The sequence below is a fragment of the Chelonia mydas genome, chromosome 27 (genome assembly GCF_015237465.2).
Source record: "Chelonia mydas isolate rCheMyd1 chromosome 27, rCheMyd1.pri.v2, whole genome shotgun sequence".
Classification (NCBI taxonomy): domain Eukaryota; kingdom Metazoa; phylum Chordata; order Testudines; family Cheloniidae; genus Chelonia; species Chelonia mydas.
In genome coordinates this window covers 15,331,999-15,350,112 of record NC_057860.1, presented here as the reverse complement: position 1 = coordinate 15,350,112, position 18,114 = coordinate 15,331,999, and the positions used below count along the sequence as shown (strand labels likewise).

General features: G+C 68.7%; 1 protein-coding gene across 4 annotated transcripts; it reads right to left on the bottom strand.

Annotated features, from left to right (window-relative positions):
* Positions 1–1,183: 1,183 nt before the first annotated feature.
* Positions 1,184–17,185, bottom strand: IFI35 (interferon induced protein 35). Of its 4 annotated transcripts, none has more exons than XM_007054784.4 (10): positions 17,089–17,185; positions 15,549–15,580; positions 14,861–14,956; positions 14,417–14,575; positions 6,311–6,424; positions 5,581–5,725; positions 5,080–5,201; positions 2,906–3,095; positions 2,461–2,567; positions 1,184–1,525 (listed from the first exon to the last, which is right to left on the bottom strand). In XM_007054784.4, the coding sequence occupies exons 2-10, from the start codon at positions 15,564–15,566 to the stop codon at positions 1,334–1,336; spliced, it is 1,143 nt and encodes a 380-aa protein (XP_007054846.2). In that variant the 5' UTR covers positions 15,567–15,580; positions 17,089–17,185; the 3' UTR covers positions 1,184–1,333. The 4 variants fall into 4 exon arrangements, with proteins under 4 accessions (XP_007054846.2, XP_037742908.1, XP_043392638.1 ...); XM_037886980.2 differs by having other exon boundaries at positions 15,534–15,580; positions 17,089–17,137; XM_043536703.1 differs by lacking the exon at positions 14,417–14,575.
* Positions 17,186–18,114: the final 929 nt, after the last annotated feature.

Sequence of the window (18,114 nt, the reverse complement as noted above, 5' to 3'; positions counted from 1 at the left end):
GGCCCAAATAAATCTGTTAGTCTTTAAGGTGCCACCAGACATCTCCTTGTTTTTGCCCTAAACACCCACCCTGGCGCCCCCCTCCCCCCCATGGCATCTGCCCCCACCGCAGTGACGCCCCCATCCTCTACACGGCGCCCCTAGGCCAGCCACACGAACCTCCAGGCGTGACAAGCCCAATGAGCTTCTAACACCCATGGACCGCAGCCAGCACCCCACCCCTCTGCTGGGCCCTTGCTTGGGCCCCCTGGCACGGCCTCAGAGCTCACACTGGCACGGCAACATCTCTGCCCCTCACCCAGAAAACCCCTGAGCTAGTGCCCCACAGCAAACCCCGTCCCTGCCCCGCTCTGAGCCCAGCACCGTAGGGACCCCCCCACCCCAAACACCACGCAGCACGGGGAAGCACCTCGGGCTCAGTCTGCAGCCCCTTCCCTAGCACGTGGGAATGAGGAGCCAGGCAGAGACACCCCACCCCCCACGCGCACACACACATGACAAAGGGTTTGCTCAGCCCCATGAGACTAGTCATGCTGGTGTCTGTCTGTCCCGCTGGGTATGCAACCCCTCCTGCCCCCAGGAACCTCTGCCTGCATGGCCCATCCCATGGACAAGAACCTCACCCCACACCTGTCATGGCCCCCTGCCCAGCCCAGCCGGCTAATGCCAGCCTGCTCCCAGCAGGGCCACGGGGCTGATGCCCAGCGACAGCACGGCTGGGCCTCACCCGCCCCTGCCACCCCAGCGGGGGCAGAAATTCAGCATGGGGGGGGATCTCTGACTAACACTCCTTCGAGACCACACCACCATGTAAATATCCGGGTTTGGCTAAACTCTGACTCCCCCAGGCTCCAAACTCATTTATTAATCCTACACCCAGCGGGCCCCACACCCTGCTGGAACGAGATGCCCGCGTAGGGCCTAAACGCTATTGGGGTTGGTGGGCAGAGAGCCGTTGGTATTTCACCCACTGCTCATTTCACGCCATTTCATGCCCGTGTCCTCCATGCCGGGTGTTGGCGACAGCCAGGGCTTCGCGGAGAGCCACACAGGCCAAAACAGGAAGCTCCGAAATGGGGTTCTCTCGCCCCATGGCTCTCTCACAAGATCCTTCTCTCGTGCCCAGCCCCACAACACCAGAGATCCACACTGGGCCCTGAGAACACGGCCAAGGACCCAGAGCAGCTCCCTAAATACTTTAATTCCAATCAGAGTCCGATTAATCTATACAGTGCTACATGGAGCACGCGTGGGCTCTGAGCCTGTGGCTGTCTCAGGCCCAGTCCCTGGGCGCCGACTGTCTCGTGTTCGGGTTAACGTCCATGAAGGAGCTTCAGTCCGTGTCTTCCTCAAAAACAGCAAGTCCCTGTTTCCCCACTGGCACGTATCCCAGGGCATCCACCTCGCCTCCGCCTCGGCTGGGCTTCTGGAAGTGAATCTCCAGGGCGTCCCTCATGGACTCCTCGTCCAGAATGTCCGAGATCCCCGACAGGAGCACGGTCTTGGCACAGATGGACGGACGGACCTAGGGGCAGAGAGCAGAGGAGTGACCCTGCAGAGCACGCTGTCTCCTGCTGGCACAGCCAGGTGTTGGCTGAGCTATGGGGAGAGCAGCCAGGGAAGAAGAGCGTCCGTGGCTGGGGATCTCAACGGATGGAATTAAACGCCACAGAGACCCCCCTCCCCCCCCAGGAGTCAGAGCAGGGTGTGACACACGCCCTGGGCACAAAGGCACAAACCCTGCCTGCTGCTCGCCGGGCAAGCTCCAGCGCCTTGCTTAGCTTTGCACAGAGCCTCCTGCAGCTGTCCATCGGGGCAGGGTCCCTGCAGAGCGGCTAGTCTGACCCAGCAGCAGGGAGTGCTGGGAATGCAGAGCAGGGGTTCCCCAGCTGGGCTCCTCCTCACTGTGTCTCAGCCACTCCCCAGCGTTGTCATCTGTATTTCCACAGGGCCCAGGAGCCCAGTCATGGGCCAGGCCCCACTGTGCTCTGCGCTGTGCAGACGCAGAACAAGAGACAGCCCCTGCCCCACAGAGCTCAGTCTGCTTCTGTCCCTCTCATGCTCTTGGCCATCAACCCTTTCGGCTGGCCGTGTGCCTTCAGCCTCGAGGGAGAGCGAGCGCTGGAGCGTGCCGAGGGTGGGGTGGGGCACGCAGGCTTGTGCAAAGTGCATGTAGGGTGGAAAATGGGCACTGGGCTCACGCCCAGGGTGGGGGTGGTGCTAGGGTCAGGAGTGGCGGTGTCAGCACGTGCTGGGACTTGTGCAGAGGAGAGGGGTGTCAGGATCAGTGCACACTGTGGGGAGTGGGCACGGTCAGTGTACGCTGGGGCTGGTGTGGGGGGGGAGGGGTCTCAGGATCAGTGCACGCTGGGGGGTGTGGTCAGTGCACACTGGGGCTCACACCTGGCCGGGGGTGGCACCAGCGCACGCTGGGAACGCACTGGGGCTTGCAACCCCTACCTGAAGGTCTGTGATCTGTCCGCGAATGTAGGGCGTCACTTTGAGCTCGTACGTCTGCTTCCCAAAGGGGACTTGGAAGCGTCCTTTCTTCGCTAGCTGCTCCGCCACTGCCGAGGAAGAGAGAAGCCCTGACCTCCTGCTCCCACCCGCAGGCTGAGCCTTTCCACCAGTGCCGGGGGTGCGAAAGTGGCCGCTCAGACACCAGCATTGGCGCCTGCAGCATCTGCCCAAGGACACCCCAGGAATCCGGGGCCAAGGGCACCTAGCCCAGTGCAGCCTCTGGGAACCTGGAGCCGCCCCAGCCTGCTCCCCATTCCAGCCCTCCTCACGGCTCCCTCTGGCGGACGCACAGAGGGACGCTCTGTCTGCTGCAGGTAGCTGTCCCCTCCCTGGATTGACAGCTCCAGGGCCCCCCACCCCAGCTCTCAGCGTCTCCCCCACGTACCTCCATTGTGCACAAAGGTCAGCACCACGTGGCCAGAATCACTCAGGAGCTCCCGCTGCTCCACCTCACTGCCCCCATTCTTCTTCTTGCTGAAGAAGATCTCCAGCTTGTCCAGCAGTTGCTCCTCAGAGAGATCCAGGCGGGGGAGGCTGGACAGCAGGATGCACCTGTCACTCAGCTTCATCTCAATCTGCAGGGCAGGTACCAGGCCGTCACGGCTCCAGCCTGGAAAGAGGGGCCCTGGCTGCCTGGGACATGGCAGGAGGTGGGCCCCAGGGAGCTTCATGCCCCAGGCCTCCAATGGGGGGAGCTTTGTGCTGGTACTGAGCACAGCCCCGGTTACCTTGAGAACAGGCCACAGCAGGGCACACAGCCCTGCAGGACGTGGGGAGGCTGCCCACCCCTGCTGGGCACAGCCCATCCCCCCAGCGTGCGAGAGGCTGCCCACCCCTGCCGGGCACAGCCCATCCCCCCAGCATGCGAGAGGCTGCCCGCCCCTGCCGGGCACAGCCCATCCCCCCAGCGTGCGAGAGGCTGCCCACCCCTGCCGGGCACAGCCCATCCCCCCAGCGTGCGAGAGGCTTCCCGCCCCTGCCGGGCACAGCCCATCCCCCCAGCGTGCGAGAGGCTGCCCACCCCTGCCGGGCACAGCCCATCCCCCCAGCGTGCGAGAGGCTCCCTGCCGGGCACGGCCCATCCCCCCAGCGTGCGAGAGGCTGCCTGCCCCTGCCGGGCACAGCCCATACCCCCAGCATGCGAGAGGCTGCCCACCCCTGCCGGGCACGGCCCATCCCCCAGCATGCGAGAGACTTCCCGCCCCTGCTGGGCACGGCCCATCCCCCCAGCATGCAAGAGGCTCCCTGCCGGGCACAGCCCATCCCCCCAGCGTGTGAGAGGCTGCCCGCCCCTGCCGGACACGGCCCATCCCCCCAGCGTGCGAGAGGCTCCCTGCCGGGCACGGCCCATCCCCCCAGCGTGCGAGAGGCTCCCTGCCGGGCACGGCCCATCCCCCCAGCGTGCGAGAGGCTTCCCGCCCCTGCTGGGCACAGCCCATCCCCCCAGCGTGCGAGAGGCTTCCCGCCCCTGCCGGGCACAGCCCATCCCCCCAGCGTGCGAGAGGCTGCCCACCCCTGCCGGGCACAGCCCATCCCCCCAGTGTGCGAGAGGCTCCCTGCCGGGCACGGCCCATCCCCCCAGCGTGCGAGAGGCTCCCTGCCGGGCACAGCCCATACCCCCAGCATGCGAGAGGCTGCCCACCCCTGCCGGGCACGGCCCATCCCCCAGCATGCGAGAGACTTCCCGCCCCTGCTGGGCACGGCCCATCCCCCAGCATGCAAGAGGCTCCCTGCCGGGCACAGCCCATCCCCCCAGCGTGCGAGAGGCTGCCCGCCCCTGCCGGGCACAGCTCATCCCCCCAGCGTGCGAGAGGCTGCCCGCCCGTGCCGGGCACAGCCCATCCCCCCAGCGTGCGAGAGGCTTCCCGCCCCTGCTGGGCACAGCCCATCCCCCCAGCGTGCGAGAGGCTGCCCACCCCTGCCGGGCACAGCCCATCCCCCCAGCGTGCGAGAAGCTCCCTGCCGGGCATGGCCCATCCCCCCAGCGTGCGAGAGGCTCCCTGCCCCTGCCGGGCACAGCCCATACCCCCAGCATGCGAGAGGCTGCCCACCCCTGCCGGGCACGGCCCATCCCCCAGCATGCAAGAGGCTCCCTGCCGGGCACGGCCCATCCCCCCAGCGTGTGAGAGGCTGCCCGCCCCTGCCGGGCACAGCCCATCCCCCCAGCGTGCGAGAGGCTGCCCGCCCGTGCCGGGCACAGCCCATCCCCCCAGCGTGCGAGAGGCTCCCTGCCCCTGCCGGGCACGGCCCATCCCCCCAGCGTGCGAGAGGCTGCCCGCCCCTGCCGGGCACGGCCCATCCCCCCAGCGTGCGAGAGGCTGCCCGCCCCTGCCGGGCACGGCCCATCCCCCCAGCGTGCGAGAGGCTGCCCGCCCCTGCCGGGCACGGCCCATCCCCCCAGCGTGCGAGAGGCTGCCCGCCCCTGCCGGGCACGGCTCATCCCCCCAGCGTGCGAGAGGCGGCCGAAGTTCCTCGGGGGAGGCAAAAGCCCCGGGCACTGACGGTGAGCGGCCCCGTCAAGGGATGCGGCATGCAGACTCCACGGCAGCTGGGCCTCACCTCCAGGGCTGAGGGCAGCAGCAGCTCCACCGGCTCTGCCTGCACTCGCAGTCGGCCCTCACACCCGGCACTCTCATCCAGCTTCACCTCGTGCCACTTCATCTCCAGGATCCTCTGGGCAACTGCAAACAGGGAGAAACCACTCAGGCCTGGGGAGCGCCAGGCAGGCGGCTCTGGGACGGGATGGGCCAGGGCCGAGCCAGGCAGGGGATCCCCCCACAGGAAGGGCTGGGCCGTGGGGCACGGCCTCCACACAGGAAGGCTCTGCAGGTGGGAGAGAGAGTCTGGCAAGGCGAAGGGCAGCAGGGCTCCAAGCCACAGCAGCACGAAGGGCCCTGAGCGAGGGGAATGCTGGGGCCTCGCGCCCAGGCCAGGCACCTCTGCGGGAGGGACCCCAAGCGGGCACCAGGCTGCTCGTCTTAGCCAGCGTGTGGGGAGCGGGGAGGCCGCCCCAGACTAGGCACTGACCAGAGGCAGGCTGGCCTGCAGCAACAGACCTACCCTCCGGCTCCTCGAAGGTGAGGAGGGCAGAGCCCCCAGGCAGTGCCCGCTGGACCCGAGGGGCGACCACCAGTGCGTTCACGTCCTCGGCCTCCGTCACGTGTCCCTTAAACAACATCTTTCTGTCCGGCAGGGAGGGCGGCGCCTGGGGAAAGCACGCCGGGCAGCGTGAGGGAGTGCTGCGCCCAGGGAGGGGTGGGAGGAAAGGGCGGGGGCCCATCCCACCAGCCCCCACCTGAGATCCTGCAGCTCAGCTCCCCACCGAATCCCGCCTAGGGCGCCGGCTTTCTAAAGCCTGGAAGGCTGCCGCCGGAGCAGCCCGGGCAGGGACCCGAAGCAGGGTCAGTATGGGGGTGGGAGCCCTCCGAGGGAACAACCCCCCACAGCACACGGAGGATTCCGGAAGGGCGCTCCCCCCGAGCAGCGCTAACCCCAGTGCCGGGGGCGCCGTGCTGCTGGAGGCATCTTCTCGGCCGAGATGTAAAAGCAAGGTCCCGAGCCCACGTGCTCCCCACTTCTCACAGGAGCCAGACTCCGGCCGGGGGACTCGGGGGTCGGCAGAGCCGCTAGCGGGCTGTTGTTCCCTCCCCTCCGACCAGAACGGGAGTCGAGGGCACTCACTGCAACCAGCCCTGAACTGATCGGCCCCCGCCAGGCCCACGGGCCCCTCAGCGACAATCACCAGCGGACGGGCGGGGCCAGCTGGGGACCCTGCTGAGAACTTCCTCACCTTCGCTTGCTTCTCCCAGGCCGCTCTCCTCGCCTCCAGCTCCTCCAGCTCCTTTTCCAGCTTCTGCTTCTCCTGAAGCAACCTGCCCCTTTCCTCCTTTGCCAGACAAAGCTCCTGCAGGAGGGGGGAAAAGCTAATCAGAGAGGGGGGCAGGGGAGCTCTGCCAGTGGACCACCCACGATTCCCGCCCTGCGCGCCCCCCACCCAGCTCTGCTACAGCCTGACACCCACCCTGTCCCTGCTCCTCCCCCCTGCGCGCCCCCCACCCAGCTCTGCTACAGCCTGACACCCACCCGCAGCCCCTGCTCCTCCCCCCTGCGCGCCCCCCACCCAGCTCTGCTACAGCCTGACACCCACCCGCAGCCCCTGCTCCTCCTCCCTGCGCGCCCCCCACCCAGCTCTGCTACAGCCTGACACCCACCCGCAGCCCCTGCTCCTCCCCCCTGCGCGCCCCCCACCCAGCTCTGCTACAGCCTGACACCCACCCTGTCCCTGCTCCTCCCCCCTGCGCGCCCCCCACCCAGCTCTGTTACAGCCTAACACCCACCCTGTCCCTGCTCCTCCTGCCCTGCGCACCCCCCACCCAGCTCTGCTACAGCCTGACACCCACCCTGTCCCTGCTCCTCCCCCCTGCGCGCCCCCCACCCAGCTCTTCTACAGCCTGACACCCACCCTGTCCCTGCTCCTCCCCCTGCGCGCCCCCCACCCAGCTCTGCTACAGCCTGACACCCACCCGCAGCCCCTGCTCCTCCCCCCTGCGCGCCCCCCACCCAGCTCTGCTACAGCCTGACACCCACCCTGTCCCTGCTCCTCCCCCCTGCGCGCCCCCCACCCAGCTCTGCTACAGCCTGACACCCACCCTGTCCCTGCTCCTCCCCCCTGCGCGCCCCCCACCCAGCTCTTCTACAGCCTGACACCCACCCTGTCCCTGCTCCTCCCCCTGCGCGCCCCCCACCCAGCTCTGTTACAGCCTGACACCCACCCTGTCCCTGCTCCTCCCCCCTGCGCGCCCCCCACCCAGCTCTGCTACAGCCTGACACCCACCCGCAGCCCCTGCTCCTCCCCCCTGCGCGCCCCCCACCCAGCTCTGCTACAGCCTGACACCCACCCACAGCCCCTGCTCCTCCCCCCTGCGCGCCCCCCACCCAGCTCTGCTACAGCCTGACACCCACCCGCAGCCCCTGCTCCTCCCCCCTGCGCGCCCCCCACCCAGCTCTTCTACAGCCTGACACCCACCCTGTCCCTGCTCCTCCCCCCTGCGCGCCCCCCACCCAGCTCTGCTACAGCCTGACACCCACCCGCAGCCCCTGCTCCTCCCCCCTGCGCGCCCCCCACCCAGCTCTGCTACAGCCTGACACCCACCCTGTCCCTGCTCCTCCCCCCTGCGCACCCCCCACCCAGCTCTGCTACAGCCTGACACCCACCCGCAGCCCCTGCTCCTCCCCCCTGCGCGCCCCCCACCCAGCTCTTCTACAGCCTGACACCCACCCTGTCCCTGCTCCTCCCCCCTGCGCGCCCCCCACCCAGCTCTGCTACAGCCTGACACCCACCCGCAGCCCCTGCTCCTCCCCCCTGCGCGCCCCCCACCCAGCTCTGCTACAGCCTGACACCCACCCGCAGCCCCTGCTCCTCCCCCCTGCGCGCCCCCCACCCAGCTCTGTTATAGCCTGACACCCACCCTGTCCCTGCTCCTCCCCCCTGCGCGCCCCCCACCCAGCTCTGCTACAGCCTGACACCCACCCGCAGCCCCTGCTCCTCCCCCCTGCGCGCCCCCCACCCAGCTCTGCTACAGCCTGACACCCACCCGCAGCCCCTGCTCCTCCCCCCTGCGCGCCCCCCACCCAGCTCTGTTATAGCCTGACACCCACCCTGTCCCTGCTCCTCCCGCCTGCGCGCCCCCCACCCAGCTCTGCCACAGCCTGACACCCACCCTGTCCCTGCTCCTCCCCCCTGCGCGCCCCCCACCCAGCTCTGCTACAGCCTGACACCCACCCGCAGCCCCTGCTCCTCCCGCCCTGCGCACCCCCCACCCACCTCTGCTACAGCCTGACACCCACCCGCAGCCCCTGCTCCTCCCCCCTGCGCGCCCCCCACCCAGCTCTGCTACAGCCTGACACCCACCCGCAGCCCCTGCTCCTCCCCCCTGCGCGCCCCCCACCCAGCTCCGCTACAGCCTGACACCCACCCGCAGCCCCTGCTCCTCCCCCCCTGCGCGCCCCCCACCCAGCTCCGCTACAGCCTGACACCCACCCGCAGCCCCTGCTTCTCCCGCCCTGCGCGCCCCCCACCCAGCTCCGCTACAGCCTGACACCCACCCGCAGCCCCTGCTCCTCCCCCCTGCGCCCCCCACCCAGCTCTGCTACAGCCTGACACCCACCCGCAGCCCCTGCTTCTCCCGCCCTGCGCGCCCCCCACCCAGCTCCGCTACAGCCTGACACCCACCCGCAGCCCCTGCTCCTCCCCCACCCAGCTCCGCTACAGCCTGACACCCACCCGCAGCCCCTGCTCCTCCCCCCTGCGTGCCCCCCACCCAGCTCTGCTACAGCCTGACACCCACCCGCAGCCCCTGCTCCTCCCCCCTGCGCGCCCCCCACCCAGCTCTGCTACAGCCTGACACCCACCCGCAGCCCCTGCTCCTCCCGCCCTGCGCGCCCCCCACCCACCTCTGCTACAGCCTGACACCCACCCACAGCCCCTGCTCCTCCCCCCTGCGCGCCCCCCACCCAGCTCTGCTACAGCCTGACACCCACCCTGTCCCTGCTCCTCCCCCCTGCGCGCCCCCCACCCAGCTCTGCTACAGCCTGACACCCACCCGCAGCCCCTGCTCCTCCCCCCTGCGCGCCCCCCATCCAGCTCTGCTATAGCCTGACACCCACCCGCAGCCCCTGCTCCTCCTCCCTGCGCGCCCCCCACCCAGCTCTGCTACAGCCTGACACCCACCCGCAGCCCCTGCTCCTCCCCCCTGCGCCCCCCACCCAGCTCCGCTACAGCCTGACACCCACCCGCAGCCCCTGCTCCTCCCCCCTGCGCGCCCCCCATCCAGCTCTGCTACAGCCTGACACCCACCCGCAGCCCCTGCTCCTCCCCCCTGCGCGCCCCCCACCCAGCTCCGCTACAGCCTGACACCCACCCTGTCCCTGCTCCTCCCGCCCTGCGCGCCCCCCACCCAGCTCTGCTACAGCCTGACACCCACCCGCAGCCCCTGCTTCTCCCGCCCTGCGCGCCCCCCACCCAGCTCTGCTACAGCCTGACACCCACCCTGTCCCTGCTCCTCCCCCCTGCGCGCCCCCCACCCAGCTCTGCTACAGCCTGAACACCCACCCACAGCCCCTGCTCCTCCCGCCCTGCGCGCCCCCCACCCAGCTCTGCTACAGCCTGACACCCACCCGCAGCCCCTGCTCCTCCCCCCTGCGCGCCCCCCACCCAGCTCTGCTACAGCCTGACACCCACCCGCAGCCCCTGCTCCTCCCCCCTGCGCGCCCCCCACCCAGCTCCGCTACAGCCTGACACCCACCCGCAGCCCCTGCTCCTCCCCCCTGCGCCCCCCACCCAGCTCCGCTACAGCCTGACACCCACCCGCAGCCCCTGCTCCTCCCCCCTGCGCGCCCCCCATCCAGCTCTGCTACAGCCTGACACCCACCCGCAGCCCCTGCTCCTCCCCCCTGCGCGCCCCCCACCCAGCTCCGCTACAGCCTGACACCCACCCGCAGCCCCTGCTTCTCCCGCCCTGCGCGCCCCCCACCCAGCTCTGCTACAGCCTGACACCCACCCACAGCCCCTGCTCCTCCCGCCCTGCGCGCCCCCCACCCAGCTCTGCTACAGCCTGACACCCACCCGCAGCCCCTGCTCCTCCCCCCTGCGCCCCCCACCCAGCTCTGCTACAGCCTGACACCCACCCGCAGCCCCTGCTCCTCCCCCCTGCGCCCCCCCCACCCAGCTCCGCTACAGCCTGACACCCACCCGCAGCCCCTGCTCCTCCCCCCTGCGCGCCCCCCACCCAGCTCTGCTACAGCCTGACACCCACCCTGTCCCTGCTCCTCCCCCCTGCGCGCCCCCCACCCAGCTCTGCTACCGCCTGACATCCACCCGCAGCCCCTGCTCCTCCCGCCCTGCGCCCCCCACCCAGCTCTGCTACAGCCTAACACCCACCCGCAGCCCCTGCTCCTCCCCCGTGCGCCCCCCACCCAGCTCTGCTACAGCCTGACACCCACCCGCAGCCCCTGCTCCTCCCGCCTGCGCGCCCCCCACCCAGCTCTGCTACAGCCTGACACCCACCCGCAGCCCCTGCTCCTCCCCCCTGCGCGCCCCCCACCCAGCTCTGTTACAGCCTGACACCCACCCGCAGCCCCTGCTCCTCCCCCCTGCGCGCCCCCCACCCAGCTCTGCTACAGCCTGACACCCACCTGCAGCCCCTGCTCCTCCCCCCTGCGCGCCCCCCACCCAGCTCTGTTACAGCCTGACACCCACCCACAGCCCCTGCTCCTCCCCCCTTCGCCCCCCACCCAGCTCTGCTACAGCCTGACACCCACCCGCAGCCCCTGCTCCTCCCCCCTGCGCCCCCCCCACCCAGCTCCGCTACAGCCTGACACCCACCCGCAGCCCCTGCTCCTCCCCCCTGCGCGCCCCCCATCCAGCTCCGCTACAGCCTGACACCCACCCGCAGCCCCTGCTCCTCCCCCCTGCGCCCCCCCCACCCAGCTCCGCTACAGCCTGACACCCACCCGCAGCCCCTGCTCCTCCCCCCTGCGCGCCCCCCACCCAGCTCCGCTACAGCCTGACACCCACCCGCAGCCCCTGCTCCTCCCCCCTGCGCCCCCCCCACCCAGCTCCGCTACAGCCTGACACCCACCCGCAGCCCCTGCTCCTCCCCCCTGCGCGCCCCCCATCCAGCTCCGCTACAGCCTGACACCCACCCGCAGCCCCTGCTCCTCCCCCCTGCGCCCCCCCCACCCAGCTCCGCTACAGCCTGACACCCACCCGCAGCCCCTGCTCCTCCCCCCTGCGCGCCCCCCACCCAGCTCTGCTACAGCCTGACACCCACCCTGTCCCTGCTCCTCCCCCCGGCGCGCCCCCCACCCAGCTCTGCTACCGCCTGACATCCACCCGCAGCCCCTGCTCCTCCCGCCCTGCGCCCCCCACCCAGCTCTGCTACAGCCTAACACCCACCCGCAGCCCCTGCTCCTCCCCCGTGCGCCCCCCACCCAGCTCTGCTACAGCCTGACACCCACCCGCAGCCCCTGCTCCTCCCCCCTGCGCGCCCCCCACCCAGCTCTGCTACAGCCTGACACCCACCCGCAGCCCCTGCTCCTCCCGCCTGCGCGCCCCCCACCCAGCTCTGCTACAGCCTGACACCCACCCGCAGCCCCTGCTCCTCCCCCCTGCGCGCCCCCCACCCAGCTCTGTTACAGCCTGACACCCACCCGCAGCCCCTGCTCCTCCCCCCTGCGCGCCCCCCACCCAGCTCTGCTACAGCCTGACACCCACCTGCAGCCCCTGCTCCTCCCCCCTGCGCGCCCCCCACCCAGCTCTGTTACAGCCTGACACCCACCCACAGCCCCTGCTCCTCCCCCCTTCGCCCCCCACCCAGCTCTGCTACAGCCTGACACCCACCCGCAGCCCCTGCTCCTCCCCCCTGCGCCCCCCCCACCCAGTTCCGCTACAGCCTGACACCCACCCGCAGCCCCTGCTCCTCCCCCCTGCGCCCCCCACCCAGCTCTGCTACAGCCTGACACCCACCCGCAGCCCCTGCTCCTCCCCCCTGCGCCCCCCCCACCCAGCTCCGCTACAGCCTGACACCCACCCGCAGCCCCTGCTCCTCCCCCCTGCGCGCCCCCCATCCAGCTCCGCTACAGCCTGACACCCACCCGCAGCCCCTGCTCCTCCCCCCTGCGCCCCCCCCACCCAGCTCCGCTACAGCCTGACACCCACCCTGTCCCTGCTCCTCCCCCCTGCGCGCCCCCCACCCAGCTCTGCTACAGCCTGACACCCACCCTGTCCCTGCTCCTCCCCCCTGCGCGCCCCCCACCCAGCTCTTCTACAGCCTGACACCCACCCTGTCCCTGCTCCTCCCCCTGCGCGCCCCCCACCCAGCTCTGTTACAGCCTGACACCCACCCGCAGCCCCTGCTCCTCCCCCCTGCGCGCCCCCCACCCAGCTCTGCTACAGCCTGACACCCACCCTGTCCCTGCTCCTCCCCCCTGCGCGCCCCCCACCCAGCTCTGCTACCGCCTGACACCCACCCGCAGCCCCTGCTCCTCCCGCCCTGCGCCCCCCACCCAGCTCTGCTACAGCCTAACACCCACCCGCAGCCCCTGCTCCTCCCCCGTGCGCCCCCCACCCAGCTCTGCTACAGCCTGACACCCACCCGCAGCCCCTGCTCCTCCCCCCTGCGCGCCCCCCACCCAGCTCTGCTACAGCCTGACACCCACCCGCAGCCCCTGCTCCTCCCCCGTGCGCCCCCCACCCAGCTCTGCTACAGCCTGACACCCACCCACAGCCCCTGCTCCTCCCCCCTGCGCGCCCCCCACCCAGCTCTGCTACAGCCTGACACCCGCAGCCCCTGCTCCTCCCCCCTGCGCGCCCCCCAGCCAGCTCTGCTACAGCCTGACACCCACCCGCAGCCCCTGCTCCTCCCCCCTGCGCGCCCCCACCCACCTCTGCTACAGCCTGACACCCACCCTGTCCCTGCTCCTCCCCCCTGCGCGCCCCCCACCCAGCTCTTCTACAGCCTGACACCCACCCGCAGCCCCTGCTCCTCCCCCCTGCGTGCCCCCCACCCAGCTCTGCTACAGCCTGACACCCACCCGCAGCCCCTGCTCCTCCCGCCCTGCGCGCCCCCCACCCAGCTCTGCTACAGCCTGACACCCACCCGCAGCCCCTGCTCCTCCCCCCTGCGCACCCCCCACCCAGCTCTGCTACAGCCTGACACCCACCCGCAGCCCCTGCTCCTCCCGCCCTGCGCGCCCCCCACCCAGCTCTGTTACAGTCTGACACCCACCCGCAGCCCCTGCTCCTCCCCCCTGCGTGCCCCCCACCCAGCTCTGCTACAGCCTGACACCCACCCGCAGCCCCTGCTCCTCCCCCCTGCGCGCCCCCCACCCAGCTCTGTTACAGCCTGACACCCACCCACAGCCCCTGCTCCTCCCCCCTGCGCGCCCCCCACCCAGCTCTGCTACAGCCTGACACCCACCCACAGCCCCTGCTCCTCCCCCCTGCGCGCCCCCCACCCAGCTCTGCTACAGCCTGACACCCACCCGCAGCCCCTGCTCCTCCCCCCTGCGCGCCCCCCACCCAGCTCTGCTACAGCCTGACACCCACGCACAGCCCCTGCTCCTCCCCCCTGCGCGCCCCCCACCCAGCTCTGCTACAGCCTGACACCCACCCGCAGCCCCTGCTCCTCCCCCCTGCGCGCCCCCCACCCAGCTCTGCTACAGCCTGACACCCACCCGCAGCCCCTGCTCCTCCCCCCCTGCGCGCCCCCCACCCAGCTCTGCTACAGCCTGACACCCACCCGCAGCCCCTGCTCCTCCCGCCCTGCGCGCCCCCCACCCAGCTCTGTTACAGCCTGACACCCACCCACAGCCCCTGCTCCTCCCCCCTGCGTGCCCCCCACCCAGCTCTGCTACAGCCTGACACCCACCCGCAGCCCCTGCTCCTCCCCCCTGCGCGCCCCCCACCCAGCTCTGTTACAGCCTGACACCCACCCACAGCCCCTGCTCCTCCCCCCTGCGCGCCCCCCACCCAGGTCTGCCACAGCCTGACACCCACTCGCAGCCCCTGCTCCTCCCCCCTGCGCGCCCCCCACCCAGCTCTGTTACAGCCTGACACCCACCCACAGCCCCTGCTCCTCCCCCCTGCGCGCTCCCCACCCAGGTCTGCCACAGCCTGACACCCACTCGCAGCCCCTGCTCCTCCCCCCTGCGCGCCCCCCACCCAGCTCTGCTACAGCCTGACACCCACCCACAGCCCCTGCTACTCTGGGACTTCGCTGAGCAGAGGTGGCCAGTTGTGCCAGACTGTGCTGTGGTTCTGAGATATATTCACTAGACTCTGACTAAATGCATCACGGGAGGGTGGGGTGCAAAGGGCCTATTCCTAGAAACCAGCCTGGTAGGAGGACTCCAGCTCCCTGCTCAGAGACTTCTCTCTCTCTAGTTTCCCACGGAGGAGTTCGGCTTCTTTCTGGAATCCTCGTGTCTTGTCCTCAGCGGCTTCCTTCGCTGTCCCCAGCTCTCGCTGGTCTTGTTCCAGCGCCTGACAGCGCTCCTGGGAGAGGCACCGAAGGGAACATCAGGCTCCCGTGGGCTGCTCTGCAGAGGCTGCCCCTCCCCATGGCCACTTCCACCCCACAGAATGCCAGTCTGTCCCGTGTGGGTGCGCAGTGGGGCATAGCTCCTCCCCAGGCACTATCAGCCCAGCATCGTCTGGGGCTGGGCCTCTATTAACCGCGCACTGCGGAGGGAGCTGCAGCTGGTAGGCACATTCTGAGCCCTGCCCCATCCCGCCATCGAAAGCAGCTGCTCCACCTACAGTGCCTGGCCAGGGACCCACCTTGTACTTCTCAATCTCCTGCTGCAGGCATTTGGCTGTCATCACGAGGGCGCTGTTCCCCAGTTTGAACTCTTCGGGCAGATGGACAAAGGACTCCTAAAAGCCAAGAGAGGTCAGTGACCCTGGGCCCACGCACGGAAGCACGGGGCAGCCTGTGCCATGGGCCATGCCAGTCACCATCTGCACATGAGCTCTCTGGCTCCACCAGCTCAGGGGTCAGCATTCAAGGTGGGTGGAGCCAGAGGGGTGGGGGTGGAGCCAGAATCTGCATGGGGGTGGGGAAGGAACTTTCCTGCTGGACTCAGGCTGTTCCTTTCCCCTGGATGGTCTCCAGCTCCCCGCGCTCAGGGCTCGTCTACACTCAAAGCGCAACAGCTGGGCTGCTGCAGCACTTCAGCGAAGACGCTGCCCATGCGGACGGGAGGGGTAAGGCACCTCGGCGAGGCGGCCGGTTGATGGGAACGCACTGTCTACACCAGGGGTTCGGTCGGGTGAGCTGCGTCACTCAGGGGGTTGGATTTTTCACACCCCTTAGTGACGGGGTTATACTACCCTAATTTCCTAGTGAAGACCAGACCTCAAGCAACCAACCTCCTGGCGCCCCCCAGGAAACGTTACTCTCAGGTTAATTTCCACTTTGGCTTTCAAAAACCCAGGGCAGGGACTGACTCGCCTGGTGCCCAGTTACCTCTTTGGAATCCGTCATCGTGTCACTCGCACCTGGGGAGAGAAAGCACCAAAGTGTCAGAATCTGGCACCAAAATCAAGCTCCCCGTCCCTAGCGGCATCACGCTGAGCGTTGGCTCTACAGTGATACGGGCTTGTCACCAGGGGAGACCCTGGGCCTTCCTGACTCGCCAATCATTGCAGCATGGAGCGTTTCTCCAGGTTCAGGGGGGTGAGGAGGCTTGGGGTGACAGATGAGAGCTCACCCCATGTTCACCGCAGGTCACTCTGGTCTGAGTAAGATTGTGCCCCCCCCCCCTCAGGTGCCCAGAAACCGCAGGGAGCGACAGGAGACACAGTCTAAAGGGAGGGTTGGCTCCCAAATGTCCGGCTGGGACCAGTTCTGGGGTGGGGGGAAATGGGCCCTGCTCCAGTGGGGCTGGTGCCTGGTCCCTAGGACTGCAACACCCCAAGGTGGGAGGGTGTGACGAAGTGCGACTGTTCTTAATGTTTCCTCTGAATAGTGTGGGGGTGCCTCAGTTTCCCCTAGGCAGTTCTTAAGTATCTAGGGGGTGGGAGAAGGGTGTATGATCATTGCAGAGCCCTAGAGGGCAGGTGTGTGCAGGGGTCTGGACACAGAGAATGGCCGACACCCTGTTTCCTGGCAACTGGTGGCCTGGGCCCTTCCCCCTGCAAGGTGAGAGCTGAAGGGTTGGAGAACAAAGGAATCAGGTGGCCTCCTGGCTGGGGAAAGGGACAAAGCCCAGAGGAGGTGGGGCTGGAGGGAGTTTCAGTTTGGGGCTGGCTGGGACATGGAGTGAAGGGCAGACGGGGTTGTCTGGCTCACTGCCCCCCAAAATGGACCCGGCTGAGAGGTCCTGTTCTCTGCACCTACAAGCTCTGTGTTAGACCATGTTCCTGTCGTCTAATAAACCTTCTGTTTTCCTGGCTGGCTGAGAGTCCCGTCTGACTGCGGAGTTGGGGGGCAGGACCCCCTGGCTTCCCCAGGAACCCCGCCTGAGCGGACTCGCTGTGGGAAGCGCACCGAGGGGCAGAGGATGCTGAATGCTCCGAGGTCAGACCCAGGAAGGTGGAAGCTGTGTGAGCTGTGTGTCCTGCAGACAGGCTGCTCCCCGAGAGGAGACCTCCCCAAAGTCCTGCCCGGCTTCCTGGGGAGCAGCTCCAGAGCATCGCCCGGGGGCGCCGGGACAGGGGGAACCCCTGGAACGGAGCCAATGGCGCAGGCACAAGGGGGCTCCCCCAGTCACTCCAGACAGGGACTTGGGGAGGCAGCGCCCCTGGGCTGGAAACAATGAGGGAGGGGCACAGCGCCTCCCAACGGGTGGGGAGAACACTGGAGACCCTGTGAAAAAGGGGTGCACGGTGCAACCCCCTCACAGCCGGGGCTGGGCCTAGGACAAGGAGCAGACCCGCTAACACCCTAGGGGACCCAGGGCATGCAATGGGCCCCCAGCAGCCCAGGGCAGGAACCGCCCCCCCCAGCACCCCGGGGGGCTCAGCGCAGGTCGCTCCCCCCACGCGGAACCCGCAGCCCCTCTCACCGCTCCAGCCTCCTGCAGCGGCGCTTCCTGCCCGACTCCGGCCCCTTTCACTTTCGTTTCCCGGCCGCCCCGCCCCGCAGACCCGCCCGGCCCCGCGGCGTCGGCCGGAGGCAGAGCCCGGGCCCGGGCGGCCGCAGCCCGGCGCCTTGCCCAGGGCAGGGACCGCGCCAGGGCCACCCTTGTGAGTTCATTTCGGTCTTGGGGCCAGACGCTGCCTCCAGCCAGGAGCAGGGGAACTGCACCGGGCAGGCTCCGATGCATGGTGCATTCAGCCGACAGCAGCCGTGTGCCGGCCCTTCCTAACCAGCCAGGCGCGCCCTGATGGTCACGCTTACACCTTGAGGGGTGGGACCCTTTAAAGGAACTGGGACAAAGCAAAGCCTTGCGGTTCAGGCAGCGAAGAGAAATTCTCTCCCTGAAACGATCCCCCCTTCATAGCAGTGGGGTCCTGGCAAGGGCCAACATCCCCGTCTAACCTCACGCAGGGCAGAGTGGCCCTGAGTCCCCGTGCGGGGGAGACCAGAGGCTTATTTGTCTCTGTTGAGTTCCTGATCGTCAGATAAGTCATCCGCAAGGTGCTCATGAAACCTTTTCGATGGAACAATTTTTGCACAATAAACCCTCTAAATTACCTCTACCCGCTGCTGAGCTCACACCACCTTCATTTAGCTTCTGCTCCCAAAAGGTCAATGATGCAGTTGGAGACTATTAGAATCAAAGTTGCCACTTGCCAGATAAAGACCAATACTTAGCAAAGGCAGTTGGAAAAAAATGACACCCCCCCACCCCCAAACTGAACGTATCACTCCCATTTCTTAGGCAAAGAACCAAAGCCAGCTGGAATAGCAGGATCCCGAATCATTTCCCTCCCCATGAGTGACCTTAAATTCATGTTCAGCGCATTTTAGACTACCCAGCCTCCATTGCTGGAAAGGTGGAGCAGCTTTGTCATCTGCTCTCAGCATTGTGTGGGGAAGGCATCAGATACGGAGAGAACTCTTAGGGCAGTTCTCCAAAGCCATCTCG